The 22,793-nt window shown below is 49.1% G+C and overlaps 8 protein-coding genes across 8 annotated transcripts; 6 read left to right on the top strand and 2 right to left on the bottom strand.

Annotated features, from left to right (window-relative positions):
• Positions 1-268: 268 nt before the first annotated feature.
• On the top strand, positions 269-1,634 carry BKA67DRAFT_690204 (uncharacterized protein; the record flags this gene model as incomplete). The annotated part of the gene is made up of 5 exons (XM_046109124.1): positions 269-511; positions 566-590; positions 745-972; positions 1,030-1,106; positions 1,159-1,634. 5 exons carry the CDS (start codon positions 269-271, stop codon positions 1,504-1,506), a joined length of 921 nt encoding a protein of 306 aa, XP_045959666.1. The 3' UTR covers positions 1,507-1,634.
• Positions 1,635-3,047: 1,413 nt separating this feature from the next.
• Positions 3,048-4,357, top strand: BKA67DRAFT_534327 (pectin lyase 2; the record flags this gene model as incomplete). The annotated part of the gene is made up of 3 exons (XM_046099848.1): positions 3,048-3,473; positions 3,527-3,647; positions 3,765-4,357. The coding sequence occupies 3 exons, from the start codon at positions 3,048-3,050 to the stop codon at positions 4,355-4,357; spliced, it is 1,140 nt and encodes a 379-aa protein (XP_045959665.1).
• Positions 4,358-4,482: 125 nt separating this feature from the next.
• On the bottom strand, positions 4,483-7,535 carry BKA67DRAFT_560573 (sulfate permease). The gene is made up of 3 exons (XM_046102470.1): positions 6,928-7,535; positions 5,348-6,879; positions 4,483-5,290 (listed from the first exon to the last, which is right to left on the bottom strand). Exons 1-3 carry the CDS (start codon positions 7,205-7,207, stop codon positions 4,748-4,750), a joined length of 2,355 nt encoding a protein of 784 aa, XP_045959664.1. The 5' UTR covers positions 7,208-7,535; the 3' UTR covers positions 4,483-4,747.
• Positions 7,536-10,220: 2,685 nt separating this feature from the next.
• On the top strand, positions 10,221-12,710 carry BKA67DRAFT_657341 (uncharacterized protein; the record flags this gene model as incomplete). Its single annotated transcript, XM_046107097.1, has 2 exons — positions 10,221-12,478; positions 12,542-12,710. The coding sequence occupies 2 exons, from the start codon at positions 10,221-10,223 to the stop codon at positions 12,708-12,710; spliced, it is 2,427 nt and encodes an 808-aa protein (XP_045959663.1).
• Positions 12,456-13,986, bottom strand: BKA67DRAFT_560563 (uncharacterized protein). Its single transcript, XM_046102469.1, has 2 exons — positions 13,559-13,986; positions 12,456-13,472 (listed from the first exon to the last, which is right to left on the bottom strand). Exons 1-2 carry the CDS (start codon positions 13,656-13,658, stop codon positions 12,880-12,882), a joined length of 693 nt encoding a protein of 230 aa, XP_045959662.1. The 5' UTR covers positions 13,659-13,986; the 3' UTR covers positions 12,456-12,879.
• On the top strand, positions 13,968-14,966 carry BKA67DRAFT_560562 (uncharacterized protein). Its single transcript, XM_046102468.1, has 2 exons — positions 13,968-14,191; positions 14,259-14,966. Exons 1-2 carry the CDS (start codon positions 14,166-14,168, stop codon positions 14,782-14,784), a joined length of 552 nt encoding a protein of 183 aa, XP_045959661.1. The 5' UTR covers positions 13,968-14,165; the 3' UTR covers positions 14,785-14,966.
• A 1,710-nt stretch (positions 14,967-16,676) lies between these two features.
• BKA67DRAFT_534322 (uncharacterized protein) lies at positions 16,677-17,537 on the top strand (the record flags this gene model as incomplete). Its single annotated transcript, XM_046099847.1, has 2 exons — positions 16,677-17,114; positions 17,208-17,537. 2 exons carry the CDS (start codon positions 16,677-16,679, stop codon positions 17,535-17,537), a joined length of 768 nt encoding a protein of 255 aa, XP_045959660.1.
• Positions 17,538-19,145: 1,608 nt separating this feature from the next.
• BKA67DRAFT_560558 (P-loop containing nucleoside triphosphate hydrolase protein) lies at positions 19,146-22,656 on the top strand. The gene has a single exon (XM_046102467.1). It carries the CDS (start codon positions 19,299-19,301, stop codon positions 22,467-22,469), a length of 3,171 nt encoding a protein of 1,056 aa, XP_045959659.1. The 5' UTR covers positions 19,146-19,298; the 3' UTR covers positions 22,470-22,656.
• Positions 22,657-22,793: the final 137 nt, after the last annotated feature.

The following is a 22,793-nucleotide window of genomic DNA, read 5'->3' as shown; positions in this document are numbered from 1 at the left end:
GCAGGTTGGCGGTCCACCGGATCACAATGTCTCCTGCAGACGAATGTGAAGCCGGAAATTACACCAGTGGTCATGGAATATTGAGATGTTGCAGACATATCTACCGCTATGCTGTCCATTGATGTTCTGGTCTATTAAGTTAATGCTAGCGACTTTCTTTTTGGAACGTTAAATCACACCCCTTAGATGACAAAGAAGTATATGTAGTGTGCAATATTCTATCAATCACTTTAAATTTCACTTTGTATCTGTCCGACCGCCAGTCAACATGCATCTACCTGCTCAAACAGTATTGTTCTGGGCAACCTTGACGACCGCCTTGCTTGACAAGCCAGCACTATGGAAAGATTTGTCCAAGTTCACGCAGCCATTGGCTGATGGTCTACCTCGACAGGGACAGGTCATCAGTGCGTGGCCATCAGGCACATTGTCGAAACTCTGTTGGGATAACATCGTTCGAGACAAACTTGACCCGGGCACATTCCAGACATACTCGGTTTCGTTTAATGATGTAAGACTCGATTGCATACTCTAGAATAAATAAGAGTGACTGATCCATATATAGTGCTCCCAAGCTTGGACTTTCTGTTGTGAGTACACCGACCGATCATACCACCCTTTTCTGGAATTTTAGAGTTATTACAACTAATTTGGGCTGGGTTGCCTTGGAGAAACTCAAGTGCCAACACTTAGGCTTATGCTGAGGCGAAAAGTCCCCTTAAAACTAACATCTTTCGCAAATAGATCAAATTGGCTCGTATCAGAGTATCGATGAATTCGCATCCATATTCAGTCAAGCTCCGGTACGCATGCGTATGTGGGTGTCCGACGTGTCGCTGTACAAGGACGGTGGAGGTGGTTATCAGTTTGGCACAACTATAACGCTCAAAGGCACTCCGATGGCAGATACAATGATCCACGAGTCCGAACACGCGTGTGAATATGCTTGGGCGTTTAAATCGATGGGATCAGGTAATGTCACATGATCTCAGAGTCACGAGACAATTACTGACAAGGATGGACGTCAAGCGACTACTGAGTGGCTCTCGGCCTATGCCGCCGACTCTGCAGTGCAGAGCGAGTACGGAAGAAACAACCAGATTGAGGTCAGCAATTAAATCATGTATGAGCAAAGGGTTACCAACTGAATAACTACAGAACCTAGCTCAAACACCCGGTATGATCATCTACGACCGTCTGACCAACGGCAAACTTGGACAAGAGCCTGACCTGTGGAAAATTGGCAACGCTCTCAATACATTCGTCGACCAAGCAGATAACAGCAAGTATGGTGGAAGGATGCTAGATATCGATGGTGTCTACTGCACCAGGCGATATGTCCCAAGTGCCAAAGTAAAGACTGATGGCACATCTGTCAGTACTGCTCAGAGTTTATTTATTGAGAGCTTGCAGACGAGCAGGGGTATTGGAATCGCTGCGGAGGACATCATTATGGAGGCGATCCCCCCTTTGACGCAAAGTGCACCAACAAATTGCACATTCTGAGGGGCGGCTTGGACGGGTGCTCTGGCTTGAGGTCTTCTGTCACTCAGTGTGTTGTTTCATTGGTCAGTCTTTCGAGTGCGTCGCGGTAGTTATTATTATAGTATACACCTGGGGAGATCTCAGATCGCAACAGACACTACGCTATGAATACGATGTGACAGACTGAGTGCCGTCAAACATGGAAGACCTAGCATTTATTGTGGTACAGATGGGGAAAGTCCAACAACTAGAGCAAACCCAAGCTACAGTCACTCTGAGCCAGCAGGCCTGGTCTTTCAGCCTAGTCTAGTGGGCTCTAGGATGATCCACACTTCGGGTTGCATATAGCTTACGTTCTTTTATTTTCTTTGCCTTTTCCCTCTTTTCTTCCCCCCTCATCATGTTGCTACTTGCAATTGTTACCATGCGTCAGTTCTGGGCTATTTTGTGGTACACCAGCCAATTTCTAGTGTCCACTAGGACATAATCAGACTATGAGATTAAATACACTCTTATCATCTCTTTTTTGTTCTTGGTCAATCATGGCTTGTTGGAAGCATTGTAAAGTCGTTTGAAACGTTCGAATCTTCCGCATATTGGAAGCATGTATCGGCCCAAAGGGACATGCCCTTTGACGATATCGGAGTAATTTCTTTTGTGCAATAGCCAAATTTGTTGGAATCTGATAGGAGGAATGTCGTACGCAAAAAAAAATCTCCAGTTCCCGCAAAATGATATATGAGATACCGCATAAGCTGCAGCATCCGTTGCTATGAACTGTTCTTCACATAGAGTGTTCATAAGTCTAGGGCTTGGATACGTATCTAGTTAATCCAGCTCTTTCCTGCAAGAATCAGAGGTTCTGTTGAATGGATCAATACGACGTACGTATGACGCCCAGCAATGGTTCCATGCCATAGGCGGAAGTTAGGCTTTAGCCCAACTTTGGGAGACCCATACGGCTGTCACAAGACCACCGCAAGATGCACTCGTTTGGTTTGACTTGTGCACGCCCCATTTCCCATGTCCCTGACTAAGGATGCGGAAAAGAAATAAGCGCACCTATAAGACTTGGCGATAGCCTGTCAGAAAACATTTCACAACACCACGGAATTCCGGCAGGCAAGACAGATCCACTGAATATAACTTTGTAGCCAATAGAAGCTGTGTCCGGAAAGAGCTATACCTGTCATGCTCCGAAGCCAACCCTGGTCTGGTTACCGTGGGTCCAAATACACACCCGGTAGTTGGTATTTGGGAGTTGGATATGGGGTATGGGGTAACAGTCCCCACAACCCCTGTCGGAAAGCATCCAGAAACAAAAACCACCAATCAGTTGCCTGAGCCGTAACTAATTCGTCGTCAACCTTGTGTCTTGGCATAATAGCAAGATGTTAGCACGGAAGATTTTGAGAATGTCTGATCCAGGGGATAAAGTAGCAAACATGATTATTGAAAATTATAAAGGTGTTGTGGCTTGCCGATACTGATCGCGAAGTAGAGTCCATCAACTCCAGTCCCTTATCCTTCGAGCCCATCATAGACACTGGATCTTATCGAATATGATCTCAAGACAGTTCTTCGCGCTTGCTCTCGCGGCCTTGGCCCGGCAGGTCAGCGCTGCTGGTGTGACTGGCGCCGCCGAAGGCTTTGCTAAGGGTGTCACTGGAGGTGGTTCCGCCACGGCCGTATATCCTACGACTAACGCCGAGCTTGTCTCATACCTAGGTGATAGCTCAGCCCGGGTTATCATCTTGACGAAGACTTTCGACTTCACTGGTACAGCAGGTACGACTTCTGCGACCGGCTGCGCCCCGTGGGGAACGGGATCGTCCTGCCAGACAGCCATCAATCTGAACTCCTGGTGTGACAACTACGAGGCTTCTGCGCCTGATGTTTCCGTCTCGTACGACAATGCCGGCATACTTGGTATCACAGTCGGATCTAACAAGTCCCTCGTCGGGCAAGGTTCTGCAGGAGTCATCAAGGTATTGGCCCATCTATTTCTACATATGAACCTATGTACTAATGATCCAATCAGGGCAAAGGTTTGAGAATCATTAATGCAAGCAATGTTATCATTCAGAACATTAAGATCACTGATCTGAACCCCGAGTATGTCTGGGGAGGTGATGCAGTCACAATTGTCAGTACTGACCTGGGTAAGTAACTTATGGCTTCAACTTTCCCCCTCTGTGCATGCATGAACAGTGAGGAACATTTATTGTACCTTCCTACAAATATTATCCGAAGCTAAATTATATACTAATTTCATCTAGTTTGGATTGACCATGTCTCCACCTCCTTGATCGGTCGCCAACACATCGTACTGGGAACGTCAGCCAGTGGCCGTGTGACTATCTCGAACTGCAATATCGATGGTACTACTTCCTGGTCGCCAAGCTGTGACACTTACCACTACTGGAACGTTCTCTTCCTCGGCTCATCGGACCTGGTTACTTTCAAGAACAACTATGTCCACCATTTCTCTGGCCGGGCTCCCAAGGTCGGAGGCAACACGCTCCTCCACGCTGTCAACAATTATTTCTACCAGACCAACAGCAATGGACACGCCTTCGAGATCGACAGTGGTGGTATGGTCCTAGCAGAAGGCAACGTGTTCCAAAATGTCGTCAATGTCGTCACCGACGACGTCTCGGGCGTGGCATTCACCAGTCCGAGCACGACGGCTAACACTGCCTGCTCTACGTACCTGGGACGCAGCTGTGTGTTGAACGCTTTCGGCAGCTCTGGCACATTCAATATTGTCGACACTAGCTTCCTGGTCAACTTCTCTGGCAAGAACATCGCGTCCGCTTCTAGCGCCAGTGATGCCAAGTCTGTTGCCTCTTCAGCTGGCAATACTCTTTGAGCGGCAGGGGGCTTGGCGGTTGATGAGTTGACAAGAACCCATGGGTCACCATGAACGATACCTTATCACTGCTTCTGTATATACTCATTAGTTCAATAAACTGTACATACCAAGTTTCACTTCAGCCCATATTGTCCACAAGTGAGGTACACGAAATGCGAGTAACGAGCACCAAAGTCTCGACCCAAAACAGTAGTCATAACAATATTAAATTTCAACTCTATTGTCACTCTGAATGAATGGGTATATATCGAGAATAATCGACCACCAAAGAAGACTGTAATTCCACACAATTCTTGACGACATCTAGGAGACAGTCTCCACATTAACAAACCCCTTTTCGCCGAACACCCTCACATGATTCTACAAACCAAAACAGCGAAACTTAATTCAACGCCTCGTCTTGGTCGCCACATTCGCAATGGCAGCTTCCAAAGCAGAGGTGATGGTGGCATGGAAGAACGGTCGGTTGACACCGTGAACAGAAGCGACCGTATCGGGGATCCTGCTATGGGACCGCGCTTGGGCGGAATGCGAGGAGATGCGGTCAACATCATCCGAGTCGACGTCCTTGGGATGGATAATCGTCGATTGCTTCTCGTAATCGTCTGTTGTGCCTACGGCTGCGACGGTGTATATTGGCTTCCATCCGGGGTTGGCCTCGAGGAGTGCATGGCTGGGGTAGCCAAAGCCGGCTGCAGCAAATGCCCGGCGAGACCAGCGATTGGTCACATGTGCGAGATGCCACTCAACGGGCTCAGGGGAAGCATATCGGTCGAGTTGGTTTCTGGTGTCGATGAGAGCTTGGATGGAGGTCGTGTCGACATGATTAATCGAGGAGCAGTCCAGGATGACTGCACGGAGGATTGGTCGGTCGTCATCGAGGTTGACTTGTTGTCCTCGGCGTGGACCGGGGTTGTTCCAAGGACGGTCCTTCATATGGGAGTCAGTATTGTCTGTTATAGGATTTACTGAGGTTCTTGAACTTACACCAAGTTTTTCATGCACTTCAAGCTCTGTAGGCCTGGTGGCGTGATGTGCAAAAGCAACAAGCTCGTCCATCAGGCGACCAGAGTGGGTGTAGTTGAAGCCATCGTTGAAGCGGTAGACAATGACACCAGGGTAAGGCGACCTGACATTGATATTCGGGTTGGTGTTGTCCGAATGGTTAAAAGGCAGGAAAACTTCGGTGCTCTTCCCGTTACCGGCACCATTCCCTCGTGGAGTATCTTTGCTGACACTGTAGGTGTTGACTTCACCAAGAAAACTGCCTCGAGACAGTGCGAGGCGAAACAGCAAAAGAGCAGCAGACGCACACATGGTAAAGTAGATTCCCGTCTCAATGTCGGTAAACACAGTGATAAGGACACCTCCAAAAAAGATGATAACATCAATGGGAGCCACCTGCCAGAAGTTGTACACGACATTCGGTGGCGTTATCAAATCTCCAACAGCATGGATAATGATACCAGCCAAAGACGCTGACGGAATGTAGAAGAACACGGATGTCAGCGCATAGAGAGCCAACAGAACAATAACAGCGGTAAAGATACCGGCCAAGGGTGTTCGCACGCCGGCTTTAGACTTGATAGCAGTTCTCGAAAAGGATCCAGTAGCTGGATAAGCACCGAGGAACGGTCCAAGGATGTTCGTGAAACCAATAGCAACCAGTTCTTGAGACGGGTTGATGACATAATTATTGATTCGGCCAAATGACTTCGAGATGGAGATATGTTCGATTAGCAGCACAATGATCGTACTAGGAATGTCGGGGCCGATCGCTGAAAGCAATTCAGGGGTAATCACCGGAGCGCCGTGAACTTGAAATCCAGATGGCACAGTCCCCAGAATCTTGAACTTGGCCTTCTTAGAGTCTGTGACATAGCGGTTGGCTCCCCAACTAATCAGAATGTAGAGGATAATGACGAAAGCCATGCGCAGCGTCCCGAGGAAGAACCAAAGCTTCTGTTTCTTGGGCTGCCTCTTCGACATGAAGCTGCAGATGAATCGGAGCAAATACAGCATTGCCAGCGCTGAAACACCCATTGCAGCATCAAGCTTTGCGTTCGGAAGATTCTTCAACGTGTTAATTATGACTTTGTACGTCGATTCTCGTGTGTTGACGCCGCTGATGCCGAGCAACGTTGGTACTTGTCCAGCCAAGATACTGATAGCGGCGCCGGTCATAAATGAGTGAATGGCAACCAGCGGAATAAATTCGACAATCCATCCAAGGCGTACCAGACCAACGAATAGTAAGAAGGCGCCAGAGATCACCGCAAGACCTCTTGCAATTTGCTCCGGGGCAAATTCTGGGTGTACATCGCGAACTCGGAGGATGATGTTGCCAACAAGAGTTGACATCACAGCCACTGTACCAATAGTGATATCTTTTGATGTTGCGAAAGCCCAGTACAGTAGAAACCCGACAAAGGAGGTGTAAAGGCCATACTCAGGAGGCAGCTGGGCCAGGATGGCATATGCCATTCCTTGAGGAATGACAACAAATCCTACGGTAACACCTGAAATCTTTTAGTAAAGCTTAAGACCGCCAAATATGTAGACCTTACCAGCAATGATGTCGCCAGTAAGCCATGTTAGATTATAGTGAAAGATCCAAGACCAAAAAGGGAACAAGCTTTTGAAATAGCGAGCAGCACTGCCCTTGGAAGGGACGAGCGTGTCGGTTAGCCATTCCTTGACTGTAACCTCTTCTTCAACGTAGGGCGTTATTGAACCAACAGATGTTGCAGCTTGCCCTACTGCTTCTGTGGGTTCAAGCCTTGCGCGATACCCAGTGTCAATCCCCACTCCCTTGGCAAAAACGTGGCCGACCTTGGCTGCTGTCATGGTTGAGGCTCAATTGAAAGTTCAATGATACCAGGTACAAGGCAATGGCTGACGACAAGAGCTCGGAACTCTACTAAGCTTTGGCGAAAGTCTTTGCATCTTATATTCCTCATACGTCGCTTCGTCAACTTGGCGCGGCATATGCCCGTATGTTGCGTTGATTACCCCCATCTTGGCGGTCATGTCTTCATACTAGCCCCGAGAACTACCACGGCCTTCACTGGCTGAAAGAGTTAATCCAAGATACCAAGAATGATCTGGACTTGGCCTCTCTTGCCAACAGGCCATATGGGAAAGGCCAAGACGGTGGCCCAGGATTGGGCGCAGTTACTATTTCAATAAGAGTACCGGGCGGGCCTTGGTTCTCACGCTAAGCGGTCACGACATCTTAGCTCCAAATGGCGAATATACTCACCAAGACATATATTACCTTATGGAACTTGAGAAAGCTGAGCTGTGGCGACCCCCAAAACTGCTTTTTGACTTTCCATAGACTCATATTTTCTTAAGCGGACGCGACGACCGCACGCGACTTTTGCAAAACAGCAGCCAATCTCTGAGTGTGCCCGACTTTTCCAGGCCCATACCCACCTGGCACGGTTGTGCGATTGGTTGTTACCGACCCTTGGCAATGCAGACATTGTGCTTTCGTGTTTTCATCGTTGCTTTCTGCGGTCAATGCCGCGTTGAGACACTGGACCCGAGGAGATGGTACTGCATGGCGATCCATGAGCTGAACGCAGTAGACTTCTAGACCCTTGCCCCAATCTGCAGCACTGGTCTCAAATTGAGATTACGTTTCTCTTTGAAGAACTACCCTGTTGTGTGCCATGTGATTTCCGCAGCATCAAGACCCCTTTGCTGGGGCGGGCATACATAGTGCTCGCGTTAGACCCTGCAACTTTGGACCAGACTCAACTCAGGCCGCTCTGAAATAACACAATGAATCCGATCAGCTGCCATAATTCGCTAGACTGGATACATGCCTGAATTATGTTCAAAAGCCGAGCCCCAATGATGTACTTCGCATTTGGACACTCTGCTGTCTTCTCAGTGGTGTTCTTGACGACCATCGTATCACATAAAGGTTGCAACCTTTTGATCAGGGGGCCTTTGAAGTCCAAGAATTGCCTCATCATGATCCTGTCAAGACGATGGCACATTGCCATAATCATTAGACTGATGTCCGACAATGTTGAACGTTAGTAGACTTTGCTATTAGATTATGCTTTTGTTGGTAGATGAGAAGTTCTGGTCTCCGCGGAGATTTACCATGGACGGAATATTTTACTTTTTGGCATCAAGCCGCTTGTGAGGATTCTTGCTGTATAGCTGCTAGCCTTGATTATGCAATCTTGCCAGGAAACTCGCGAGCAAGCACATCGTCACCAACACTTCGTAGTCCATCGTGGGGTCCAATCACGTAAGATAGCCAAGACAACTCCAACATCGCCATGACTAGGGCACTGAAAAGCCTTTCAACATGGCCGATCCAACATTGACGTCCAGAGAAGATCGCGACGGTGGTGCCAAGACGCCTGGACATGAGTGGGAAAACCCCCGAAGGTCATCAACTACTTTTGTTACTCGGTGAAGACGATGAGCTGAAACTAGTGACCCAATAGTGTCAGTTTGACTCTGCATGTATGTGTGATGCTTAAGGCACATATACACATTCTTGAGGGAATACAAGTCTCCGGATCTGAGCATAGAACAACTTTGAATCAAGTATTGAGAGTCAATTCACAGATCCATTGGCAGGTGTGTCTTCTGTATTTGAGGTCGAATATTATTCTAAGTGAAGTCTTGAAAAGATTTGAATAAAGAAATTTGAAAAAAGAAAAAAAAAGAAAAAAAGAGGCCTGTCCCAGTGGGGGTGTTGGCAAAATGGCTGCTGTTCATGTGGTGAGGCTTCGTTATCCATGACAGCATCCATATGAGGAATTATTGAATCGATAGCCAAACTAGACAAAGCAAATCAAACGACCCGTAATAGATAGAAGCAGGCTGCGAGTCTGGCGCTTATGGTGTAAAATGTTGATGTCCCCAAGGGACTTCAAAGCATCCCACCGGTGCAGAGTAACAAGGAGTGAGGCATCGATCGCTTAAAAATTCTGTGTATATCGATATTGTTGACATTGCCTACTGGTCCTTTCATCCCACACTGAAAGGATTGTATCAGATTTACATGAGCCTGAGCGCCTATGCATTTGCTTTATTGTTCAGATTCCACCAGTCTGGTGCGGTCATGAACGGTAGAATAGACATTGCTGCCATGTGAGACACTACCGATGGCTTGTGAATCCCGTAGTAGACCGGATGGTTCTTCCATTATTGGCGAGAGGGCACAAGAGCGTTGAAACTGTAAGTGATTGAGTGGCCGTTCATAGCTCAAACTTCAGACCAGGAGCCGCAGGTCCTTGTCCATTGCATCACTCGAAGCTCAACTTGTCCCAAATTACCCACAAACTGCTCTTGACGATTTTGCACCCTTCGGAGTGCCAACTTACGCATAATGGGTTCACAAATAGTGCCAAATCTCTTTGACGGCATTGCGATGACGTGCACAAGATTTGATAGAAGTTCGGCATTACAGTAATCTAAAGCATTTTCAAGACGAAGCCATGAGCTAAACTGCTATTGCGTGTAAAAGGTCCACGCAACTTATTATACGTCCAGTTGAATCAGCTGGCCGCAGCTGGCGGCGCTGCTGCCCACCCGAAGCTCCCGCAATGACAATGACAATGACAATGGCAATGACGCGCTAAAGTTAGCTTGTGCTTTATGCTAAACAGAGAGCTCTAACCTTAGTCTGGGTTAATCTTTTTTGAGGACAAGCCTGAGTTCAAGAATTGTTATAGCCGATATAGAGCTCTCGCGACGCTGCACACTGCACTGCAACAGACGAGTCCAGCCATGCTCAGGCAAGTCAATGGCCACGAGGACTGCAGCTGGGGCCAATCATGCTAACAGAGAGACTGTAGCAGCATCTGCACATAGTTTCACACCCACTATGCGGTCGCAACTGACCCGCCATGTCTTGCGACGCCTGCGTGCCCACCAGGGCATTCCCTTGTGTCCGACCACACGGCCAGCAATACGAAGGACCCAGGTCGCTCTCAGAGTAACGAGACCAGTACAGCGGCGGACCTTTTTGAGTTTCTTTCAGAAGGCCCCCAGAATATTGAAGGAACCCGAGGTCGAACCAGGATTCGAATCATTGCTCAGATATGGCGCTCACAAAAACGAGGGCCTCCGTCCGCCGCCCAGGGAAGAGCTGGTCAAGGCCTTCCGGGACTTCTTCAAGCACAAAAAGTTCAACAGCCGCCCCGTCAACGCTATGCAGGCACGGGTTGCCCACCACGTGCTAAATTATCTAATGGAACCGGGGGAGCGCAACGTCGAAGGTATCTTGGCCTTGGGCGATATGAGGACAGCACAACAAGCTCTGCAACTGCGCCCGCGAGACGATCCGACCGAGCTTGTCAATCTTTCAAAGGCCCTCTTCATACATATCCGAGACCTGTCGAAACAAAAGGCGCGAACCGAAGGGAGAAGTCCTGTTGTGGAACGGGCCCCTGATGTTGCCGCGCTCTTGAGGATATTGACACAGCACGGGAGGTCACAAGAAGCAAAGCATCATCTGCTTACTTCCTGGTCAACATTGCAAAGCGAGCCAAAGCTTGGCTATGGCCGGACCAAAGGACTGTGGATCCCAGTGCTTCGTGGTCTTGCCCTGGAGGGCAGGGAAGAAGAGTTGTTGGAGTTTCTCTCGACAATGCAAGCCCGCTCCGGCCTCGAATTTGGTCGTTCGGTCCATGAGATTATGACGACCTTTTATGCCCGGCAAGACAGTGTCGACAAAATGAAGGAATGGTTCTATAAACCCATCGAAGCTAGCCAGGACAGCGACGTATCTCAGACCGGCGCAATACCACCAACGCCCACGCAGCAAACATACCAGGAAGTTTTTCGTTCTGCAATGCGGAACAATGATCTGGAATGGGCTATTACTGAGTACCAAAACATCGCTGACGACCTCCAAAAACTAGCCCAGACGCACTACTCTGAAGAGGCTGTTCTTCTCATATACCGCTTCGCAGTGCTCCTGCTTGGAAAGGGGCCCGAACATATCGAGCAAATGATGCTCAACAGCGCTGATCCGAAACTCCGACCCAACATTGACATCGTCAATGCGGTTATTGAAGCAGCAACGGAAAAGGGGGACTTATACATGGCGGAGCGACTATCGGCATTGGTGCCAAAGCTCGAAATTTTTCCAGATAGGAGACACTACAGTCTCCAGGTAAACTACAGGATACAGGCCGGCGACTTGGATGGTGCATTCACGGCTTATCGCTTGCTCCAAAACTTTGACAGCGATGACGTGGATTGGCCTGTCCTCAACAAACTCATTCGTGGGCTGTGCAACCAACCGACCCCTAACCACGACAAGGTGCTGGAAATTACAAGCTACCTGGAGCAGCTTACAGCCACTCTCGAACCCGAGACGGTCGTTGCAGTTTGCATGACTTTCATGAAGAACGACGAGCAGTACGAGGTGATAGACACCCTGTCGCTTCATACAGTGCATTACAGCTGGGACGAGAGAGCATTGGTATCGAAAGCATTCGTCCGGTTTTGCTTAGATCCAGCGAACAGCACGGCGAGAGTGTGGGACGCATACGCGCTGCTGCGACAATTCTTTCCAGATAGCGCTTTGGAAGACAGGACCCGGATTATGGACTCGTTCTTTGATCGGAAACGTGCCGACATGGCTTGCCACGTGTTCGGTCATATGCGACAGCACAGCAACCCAGTTTACCGTCCTACGGTAGACACATATATTCGCTGTTTCGAGGGCATCGGCCGTGCTCCAGACTTGGAGAGTCTCAGGATGGTCCACAACATGCTCAAGATGGACACTACAATACAGCCAAACACCCAGCTGTACAATGCGCTCATGATAGGCTATACAGCATGCGACGAACCAGAAAGCGCTCTCGACTTCTGGAAGGACATCGACAACTCGGTCGAGGGTCCTTCATACCAATCATTAGAGATCATCTTCAGAGCATACGAAGTAGCACCATACGGCGACGAGCCCGCAAAGCAGCTGTGGGAGAAACTCCAACGGATGGAGATAGAGCTGCCTGCCAATGTAGTGACGGCGTATGCCGCGGCACTGGCTTACCATGGCCATGTCGAGGAATACAAGAAGATCCTCGAGGAGATGGAGGCCGACATCGGGCAACGGCCTGATATCTCGACGTAAGTTTGCCAAGTTGCTTGCTGTCTTTGGTGAATTATTGATACTAATGACTGGTGATGTAGCCTCGCCGCCGTCTACAATGCATTACCAAACGACGAGTTCAAGGATGACTTCGAAGCATGGTCGAAAGAGTGGTTCCCCCACGTATGGAGTCAGCTGGAAAAGAAGCGCAGGAGGCGGGATGCGGAAGGATTCCGGACATTCGTGATGACGCGCCCGTGGAAGGCGTAGTGTGTTTTATATCATTTGTATATGTACAAATACCTAAGAGCAACCTATACACGGGATGTGGTGTATATCTATCTGTACAAAACCAAACCAAAGCGAAGCTGTTGTACAAATTGCCTGTGTCCATCAAAGCTCTCTACCCTCGATATGCCTAGATTGGTGTTTTTTTTTTTTAAATAGCGTAGTGGTTACCAATCCTGCCCGTGGGCGCATTCTGTTGTCCGACCTGGCGCCTCTCCCTCTTCAACAGCTCCGGGTGTCTGTGTACGCTCGGGTGCAGGCCCAGACCGATGGACCTCCGGATGGCCTTTGCCACCTTGCGCTGGTTGACGGGGCGCAGGCCGGTCTGGTCGGCCCTCTTGATGCGGCCATGGGGGGTGGTGTACTCGGAGATGAAGGAGAAGTTGCGGTACATGTCCAGCGGGCTCAGGCCCAGCAGGTCCACCAGGTCCCGCTCGACCGTGGTGATCTTGCGCCACTTCTTCATCTCCACGGCGCTCAGGTCGTGCGGCGCGTACACGTCGCCTAGGTTCCAGCGCCGCGGCGCCTGCCGCATGTAGTCGTCCGCCAGGTTCTTGCCGCGCAGCTCCGTCTCCACCTTCAGCTCCTCGCCCTCGGGCGTGCGCCGTTGCGGTGACCGCAGGCGGTTGAATATGGCCTGGGCCATGGCTGTCTTGTTCCGGGGGGCCCTGGCCGGCGAGGCGTCGAGGTCTAGCAGGGTGGAAGCCGAGGAGGCCGGGGGCCTCGAGGTGCCGACATCTCGGACTACAAATGGGATCGTCGGAAGTTAGCGAGTGATATACACCTTTCGGGGGGATGGCCTCAAAGGGGAATGCGTGTATTGGACATACGGGCTTGTGATGTAGCCGTCTTGGAGAATTGGCAGATCTGCGACTTGACGAATGTCCGCGCCGGCCCTACGGCGCTCAGCATGGGTATCCTGGGGGGCATCGTGGGCGATATGTGCTGGTTCGGCTGAGTAACAGGAGCTGAAGCTATCCCCAGTCCTAATGCAATTGAGATGCGCTTGCCTTCGATAATTTTGGCGTCGTTAATCCGATCCGCTTGGGCTGGGGGGGTTCAACTTATGCTACCTGCATAAATACATACATAGTACAAACATGCATAGTTAGTGCGTCAGTACGGATTACGCCCCATATGAAAGATGCATAAGTGGCCCACCATGCATGTTACCCGACTAGCTTGTATGGGGCAAAGCGTCGCGGGGCAGGTCCTGGGTATCCACTAAAAACTTTCTCAGGACATTCCATTCTACTGCCAGCCGCGGGCAGATTGACATCTCGAGAATCAGTTTTGAAGTTGTCGCTTTACATCATAAAACGATCATTGGTATATCTGTCGCCGGAAACCATCTACAACGATCGTTCCGAGGTCGTCACTTGACATCGCATAACAACTAGTGGTATATCTGTCGATTGAGACCGCCTACCACAAATCATGGTTCGCAAATTGAAGCACCACGAGTGAGTTCACCGAGACAAACACCCGAAATTGCGAATATGGACGGATCGCTGACCCCTCTGCTTCCAGGGCCAAACTCCTCAGAAAGGTTGACTTCATTGAATACAAACAAGACAACGGCCATCGCGACCATGCCGTTATCCGCCGTTATATGATCCAGAAGCCCGAAGATTACCACAAATACAACCGCCTGTGTGGAAGCGCGAGGCAACTAGCACACCGTTTGACTCTTTTGCCGCCGGATTCTGCTGTGCGGAGAAAGCACGAGGACCTGCTTCTCTCTAAACTTTACGACATGGGCGTCATCTCGTCGACCTCGAAGCTCAGCGCTGTCGAGCACGACGTGACCGTCTCCGCCTTCGCGAGACGCCGTCTGCCCGTCGTCATGACCCGCCTCAAGATGGCCGAGACTGTTCAGGCCGCCACGAAGATGATAGAATCCGGCCACGTCAGGGTTGGCACGGACAGTATCACCGATCCCGCCTATCTCGTCACGCGCAGCATGGAGGACTTCGTGACGTGGGCCGTGGGCAGCAAGATCAAGAGAAACATCATGAAATACCGGGACAAGTTGGACGATTTCGAGCTGCTATAGGCCATGGGTGGGCCAGGCTATGGTCGAGGGACAACGATGTAACCACGGTTCATCTAACTCCATACCAGATGCCCAATTCGACTGAGGATTATATTGCATTGCATGGCGTTCAGGCGTTGGCTTATTGTCATGAAAGACGAGGAGTAATTCATTACAGCTCAAATGCACAAACATGTTTTCAACCTAGTGTCTTATCACTGTGACATTGCGATTTCCACTCGACCCTCGAACCGCCCAGCTGATGTATGTACTCACGAACAGGGGATTGAACAACAAATCCAAAGAACCTCGGCCATGATGGTACGGCATGGAATTTTGGCAAGTACTCATCTCAAACCGACTCTTTCGAACCACCATCCATTTTGAGAACGAGCTCTACTTAGCTACTCAAGCTACAGCCGTCCAGCAGGTGTAGCGTGTCTGGTACGTGTGTCAAATGATGTAGAAGCCAGCAGCCCAAAACTTAATAGTCATATGTTCGTCTATGTCAGGCAAGTCTGGAAGTGATGATCTAGACAGGTTGCAGAAGCCTCGGAAAAGGAGCTACGTGGCTAGGTTCCGCCAGTCGTCACAAAGTCACACTATCCCCATACGAACTCGTCCTGGTCATGTGGATTCTAGATGCCACTTTGTTCAAAAGGCCGCCGTGATCTTCGTCAGTGTCGAGCAGACTCTGTCTACCGGGCGTCTGTGCTTGCCGCATCCGCCAGGATATATGCCTTTCGAGTGGCTCGGCTGTGCCCACTCCCCAAGAGCTCTACCACGTGGACAATTCCGCAATACAGCGGGGATTACGGCGTGCGGGCGGGTGGTTGACGCCGGAGACAGGTGCGTACGTCTCTGTCTCGTGACCAAGACGAGTTCACCAAGATTGAGACTGGACGTTGGTAAGAAGCATAATATGGGATGATCATCCCTTTCTACCCTGCGCGAGAGGTCGGATCTCGTAGCTGACCGTGCCACCAATCACTTTGCGGGCATGCGCAGGCCGAAATTTGCACAATGTCGTTCGTGTCTCCGAATCGCCGCCAAGCGGCAATATTGAGTTCGCCACCATTTGATCGCACATCTCAGAAACATATACAGGAAATCTGGTATATAACCCTCGGGCATGCAAACTTAAAATCGAGAAGACGTCGATCAGGTTCGAGTTGTGGCGAAAGCTTTGGTAGCTGGCAACATTCTGTGAATATATTATCGTGATTTCTATTAGAAATCTTTGCTTCGAGAAATTACCGAGTGCCGAATCTTTACATTTTAAAACATAGAAGGAAGCGTGGGCTGCTTGTGCTGGTAGGTAAGGCTGAAAAGATCTTGGTGCATGTGTATACGTAAAACATCAGGGGCCCGGTCCTGCGTGGCGCTCATGTATACGTACGTATGTGCTCTATATACTGACCGCCTGTGATATGTTGAGGCTGTTGAATTCTGAAGTTGCTCATTAAATGGAGATGCGCCCAGCTGGAATTTATTCGAAGCTGACTCAATCGCTGTAACAGCATATTGGTCCATTTCGATTCCCAGGCGAAATTGCCAAGTTTTCCGTATGCAGGTATCCCTGCTCACCTTGGTACCGCTCCTGCTTTTCTGGGGTTAGGTCGTTGAAGGATTGTCAGCTAATTGAATGCTTGCCACTTTTTTTTCGTCTCAGTGAAGCCTTCAAAGCTGATATGATCATAGCTAAGACGATGGTTTTCAGAATAACGGTGTTTCAATAGAATGAAATCTTTCTTCAACTAATTTTGTTTGTTATTCATGCGATTCGAAATAAGAGCATATGCGTTTCGGGGACTTTTATATAAATGGATTTCCAGTCAAGGTATACTCGATTGACAGAGGAACACGAGCCCAAAACGAGACTGCGAACTCCGCCACCAGCTCACAGCTATGAGATGACCGGAGGTCTATCGAACCCGTCTTCTAGCGATTTAGAAGTGGTTGGTGCAGATCGCTCAGAAACACCTATCAACGCACGGGACAAGTTCGTTGTTCGTCCGTACTCGCCAAATGGTATTCAGTCCGCATACGTACCAGACGCATCTGTCCCAGCACCAGAACGGTACGCTGGAGTTGACAGACCCAGAAGGCGGTGGCTCGAAGGACTGAAGAAGCGGCGCGTGTATATTGAGTCGGCTTTCGCGAGCTTAGTTGTGATAGGCATCGTGGTCGGCGTTGTGTACGGAACAGAGAGGCAGCGACACGCCTCTGATTCACGGATGACTGACGATTCTCAGCCAAGCAACAGTACTGTTCCGATCGGAAAGTCGTTCAACGCAAGTTTCGGTGTGCCTGCCGGCAATTGCACCTATACCTGTGGGTCTTCTGTCTCAGTACGTCCGGTAGTCTTTCCCTTGATTCCAGAGCAATCTACGATTCCTCTCCCCTTCAACTTCGGATCCCAGCTGAGACTTGATTTTGCGTAGGGCTACACAGCAGGCGTTTCTCAGAACCTATGGGGCAGCCGTACAGATACCGAACCAGGTTGGGCGTGCGGAACTTGCTGGCACATCCACGCAGAAACAAATGGTCAACAGCAGCTCATAAATTCAACAGATATTGTTGTCCACGTGCATGATTGGTGTCCGGCCGCAAAACATAACGATCTCTGCCAGCAAACGGATCTTAGCTCAACCAACAAGTATGATGCTGTGGTCCATTTCAATCTGTGTCCAGAGACTGGTTCATCAGCTGCATTTTTCGCGTCTGGTGATGGCTTAGGCATCGGGACGGCCACTCGAGTAAACTGTTTATAGTACTTGTGTTACTCGAAATTGCCCAGGACCAAGGGCATTGACTCGTGAGAAGTATAAAAAAGATTTGGCCACAAAGGTAACCTACGCAGCCAGATGCCCTTAGGATGCATCATGATTGAAATTGCGCCTAGCTGAGAGAATGAGCCACGGCTGATGCAGATCACAGGACGCAAGCTCTAAATAATCTTGGGCCAATGCCAAATCAGATCGAGTAAAAGTCTATTAAAGGTCTTTAGTTCAGCGAAGAACTCTTCGATCGGGTTCAAGTCGGGTGAGTAGGGCGGTAGAAACAGCACTTTTGACGGCGGCTTCTCCACAAAGCTGGTCTATTTTATGTGGTTGATGGAACTGTGCATTGTCCATGATTAGAACCGAATTTGGCTTGGGCCATTACCACACAAGGGCAATAAATCACATTTTAAGTTCTCAAACACGGAACTATTAGTTGACCCTCGAAAAACCTTTACATGGACTATGCCATCCATTGTGTACGCCGGCAAGATCTGATGCGTTCAGTCAAGATGAAACGGAGTCGTTTGAACGGGCGATATTCCCTTTGGTGCCCAACCATGTCGGCGAATATTAGCACGATTGTCACACCCCGAAGCATCGACGAATACAAAGTGATACGATCGAAACTCGGGAAACATATAGCTATAAAAATTGCGTAGCTTATTGTCCCCCCCCCCCCCTGTAACTCGCCTTACCATCCTTTTGTTCTATCTGATCAATGCAAGAGCTCGGCTTACTCTCATCTTTGTTACTTGAGCCTCGAATTCTTCGGCGATAAGGGTCGACCATTTCGTCTTAGTACAGATCATACCCCGGGAAGCACGTGCTGAGATTCTGCGAGGTTGGTGCCATGCTGACTTGGTAGCAACGCAACAAATTGATAAGGCAACGATTGCGTTGATTATATAAAGGAGGTAACGCTCGAAGGACATTTAGTTCCGGTCTATTCAGTAGCGTTCTCGCTAGACGGCCAGCGGGTGGCATGGGCGTTAGACGATGAGACCGTGATCTTTTGGTTAGCTATAGGCGAGAAGCAGGTGTCGCTTAATACCGGGGTTGTTCGAGATCTGCACTTTTACTCAATGGGCACACAGCTCTTAACGGATCGAGGGCCGTTCGCTATACGTGTTATAGATAACATAAGTTCTCAAATACCCTGTGATACTTCCTTTGATAACAGGGTTCGCTATGGAATTGGCGATGACAAGTGCTGGATCACTTCAAACGGGCAGAATCTCTTATGGTTGCCCGTACAGTATCGTCCGGCAAACTCTGCCGTCTTTGGCAATATCATTGCGATTGGTTGCTTATCCGGCAATTTCTTGGTTTTGCGGATTATGCATCAAGGTTGGAATATTTGTCACTTCAAATTGCAAAGGAGGGCATAAGGATAACTTTTATGTTTGTCTTTAGTGTCTGCCTAGAGTTCCCAAATTGGCCGTCCTAAAATAGAATTTTGCTCCACAAATGTGGAAGGGAATAATGTTACTTATTGTATTGTTGAACGGGCGGCTATGCTGTTAATAGATAATGCTGTTGCATGGTGTTTGAGTGTTTGAGCTGTTCAGCGACAGCTCTACGTTAATGTCCCCACAACGAAACATTGTCCTTCTCTACAAAGAATGTCACGTGATTGCGCGACCATGCTGCCAGAGAAAGGCGCGTTGGGGTGCGGCTTCTTATAAGTCTTACATCACACTCACTCTGGGAACACCACCTTGCAATCATGATTATCAGGGAAATGTGACCATGATACCTCGAGAATCAAAGGGTTTTAACATCACTCATGATGAGGGTGCAGCATCCTCAGATGACGTCCATGCACCACCTTCTCCGTCAAGGCTTGGCGGCCACTCCAAGAAGCGCAAAACAGCGTCAGCTGTGAAGGTTGAGTGGACTGACGATGAAGTCGATTTGACGTACGAAACAAACAAGAAGAGGAAAGCCAGTGACAAATCAGTCGCAGGTGATGGTAAAGAAAAAGCTACCGCGAGACCACCACCGAAAGCGCTCAAAGGCAAAAGTGCAAAATCTCTAGCCCGGAAGAAAGCCGAGCCTTCATCTTCTGCGGAGGATGATGGGACGCCAGAGGACGCTCTACCTGACTACCTCAAGTTGAGACGTAAGGAGTTCAACCAAGACCGGGAGCGGCTCCAATTAGCGGGTTTGAAGCTACCTCCTACGTACGACGAAATTGAGTTTTCTGAAGATGAGAGCAATTTCAAGCTTGAAGAAAAGCCCAAGTTCGATGAGCGAAGTGGTATCAAGCCTAGTCGCGAGTATCAAGATATTTTTCTTGAGCAGTCAGCCGGAATCATACCTGCTTCAATCGCGCAGTACCTGCGTGACTATCAAGTCGAAGGTGTGAAGTTCCTCCATCGTTTGTTCATCTATCAAGAGGGTGGAATACTCGGTGATGACATGGGTTTGGGAAAGACTGTGCAAGTGGCAGCGTTTTTGACCGCGATGTTCGGCAAGACCGGAGACCAGCGAGACGCCAAAAGGATGAGGAAATTTCGGAATTCCAGCGATAGATGGTATCCCAAGGTACTAGTCGTCTGTCCGGGCTCTTTGATCCAGAACTGGAAGCAGGAACTGGATCGCTGGGGGTGGTGGGTTACTGATCTCTATCATGGAGCTAACAAGGACGATGCCTTGGCCGCGGCAAGAGCAGGCCGTCTGGAAGTCATGATTACCACCTATACAACCTACAAGAACAATCTCAACGCTGTAAATAGAGTGACTTGGGATGTAGTCGTCGCCGACGAATGCCATTGTCTCAAGGACCCTGCGGCTGAGGTCACCCGAGCCATGAACGACGTCAATGCACTATGCCGTATCGGCCTCACCGGGACAGCAATACAGAACAAGTACGAAGAACTGTGGTGTATACTTAACTGGACGAATCCTGGATTATTCGGGACGATTACTGAGTGGAAGCAGACTATCAGTGTTCCACTCACTATCGGACAGTCTCATGACGCCACGATTCAGCAGTTGAGCAAAGCCAGAAAGACGGCACGAAAGTTGGTAGAGAACCTCCTGCCGCGGTTCTTCCTTCGGCGAATGAAAAGCCTCATCGCACATCAGTTACCCAAGAAGCGCGACCGTGTGGTGTTCTGTCCGTTGTCGGATTTGCAGCGCGAGGCATACCAAAACTTTGTCAGGGCTCCTCTGGTGGAATTTGTTAAGAAAGCGTTCGATGAATGTGATTGCGAATCCGGAAACAAGCGGGGGTGGTGCCATTACAAGGAGACTCCAGAAGGCGAAACCTGGAAGGCTCTTGTTTTCCCGTGTGTCATGTCACTGCAAAAGCTTTCAAGCCACCTTACGTTGCTGATCCCGGCCCATTCCGAAACCATTGATAAACACAATCGAGACATACGGTATCTCAAGGCTGCTATGCCGGACAGATGGAAAGAGCTCTATAGCCAGCGAGATTCTCTTCTGAATCTTGCTAATCCAGACTTTTGTGGGAAATGGGGTGTCCTGAAGAAGTTGTTGAAATACTGGCATGCAAACGGGGACAAAGTGCTAGTGTTCTCTCATAGTGTCCGGCTACTGAGGATTCTACAACACTTATTCAACAATACCAGCTTCAATGTCAGCTACTTGGACGGATCTTTATCATATGAAGAGCGGCAGAACACGGTTGACGATTTCAACTCGGACCCAAACCAATTTGTATTTCTCATCTCGACAAAAGCCGGAGGTGTCGGTCTCAACATCACTTCGGCCAACAAGGTTGTGATCATGGATCCGCATTGGAATCCTTCATATGATCTTCAAGCCCAAGATCGTGCATACCGTATCGGTCAGGTCAGAGATGTAGAAGTCTATCGACTCATTTCCGTCGGTACAATCGAAGAGATTACATATGCCAGACAGATCTACAAGCAACAACAAGCGAACATCGGTTACACAGCTTCAAATGAGCGTCGCTATTTCAAAGGCGTGCAGCACCAACCTGACCGGAAAGGAGAGATCTTCGGCATTGACAACCTTTTGTCCTACCATCCGGAACAGGTCAGGCTCAGGGATATTGTCAACAAGACGAACATCGCTGAGGCTAGAGCTGGCGTAAGCCTTATGGATGTAGACATGGACCAAGCTATTGAGGATGCTTCCCAAAGTGGTTTAGTAAAGAATGAAGAAGACCCTGATGCCGGTGATGGTGGACTTGGCCAGCTGGCGTCCATCTTAACAAAAGATGAGCAGGACCGTGCGGAAGCAAAGCAATCCAAGAAGCGCAAGAGTGACGCTGTCCAAGCCATTCTTGTGTCTGCAGGTGTAGAATATACACACGAAAACTCCGAAGTCGTCGGTTCCTCGAAGGTGGAAGACAAGATCTCTCGTAGAGCAGAGCTCGAAGCTAGCCAAGACATGAACCCAACCGCCAGAGCTATTTTCTTCAATAGCCAAGATCCCGATGTCTTCGACGACGTCGCTGACCTTGGAAACCTCAGCTTTCAATACAATCCGCCCGAAGAAGTCATGCAGCGTCAGTTCTGTACCATGGCAACAACGTTCGGGTTCCCTAATGCTACTGAGTTAGCATTGGCCGTGGAGAGCATGACGCAGGAGCAGCGCAGGAATACACTTGAACTATTCTACAACAAGAGACTTGAGCATCTCAGGCAGTCGGGTCTTCTCAAGTCTGAGATTAACGAAGAACCAAAAGCAGAAGTCAAGGACGAGATGGAGAAGGAAGCAAAGGCAGCGGTCAAAGAAGAGCCCAAAGCAATTGGCGAGGGAGATCCCGTCTTCCCAGTGGTAAAGGCCGAGGCGAAGGTGGAAAGCACGAGAGCATCTTTCCATGACGATGTAAAGCCGAAGCAGGAAGAGGTACCTGCTATGACTGGAGGAAAATTGACAACTTCGATCTGGATCTCAGATGATGATGAAGATGACGAGTTATGAGTCCTTTTATGTACGTATGTTTTGGAATACGGATTGATACCCTTGATCATGCATGGTATAGGAATACCAGAACTTTACATACGCAAGCTTTGTAATTACATTCAATAAAAATCGAATTGATGATCGTCATCTCAACTACTGTACCAATCGGAATCGCAATCTTCAGGCCAATAGTTCGAAAAGCCTACCAGTGAGTATAGTAAGATTCATCGTGTCGAGCTTTGGAGGTTTAGACAATTCTGCGTCCGCATCTCAACAGTGTGATTTCTTCGTTGTCTCGCATAATTAAAGCGGCTTGTAATACCTTGCCTAACCACGTGCATT

The sequence above is a fragment of the Truncatella angustata genome, assembly GCF_020726525.1.
Source record: "Truncatella angustata strain MPI-SDFR-AT-0073 chromosome Unknown BKA67scaffold_3, whole genome shotgun sequence".
Taxonomy (NCBI): domain Eukaryota; kingdom Fungi; phylum Ascomycota; class Sordariomycetes; order Amphisphaeriales; family Sporocadaceae; genus Truncatella; species Truncatella angustata.
This window is presented reverse-complemented; position numbering and strand designations above follow the sequence as displayed.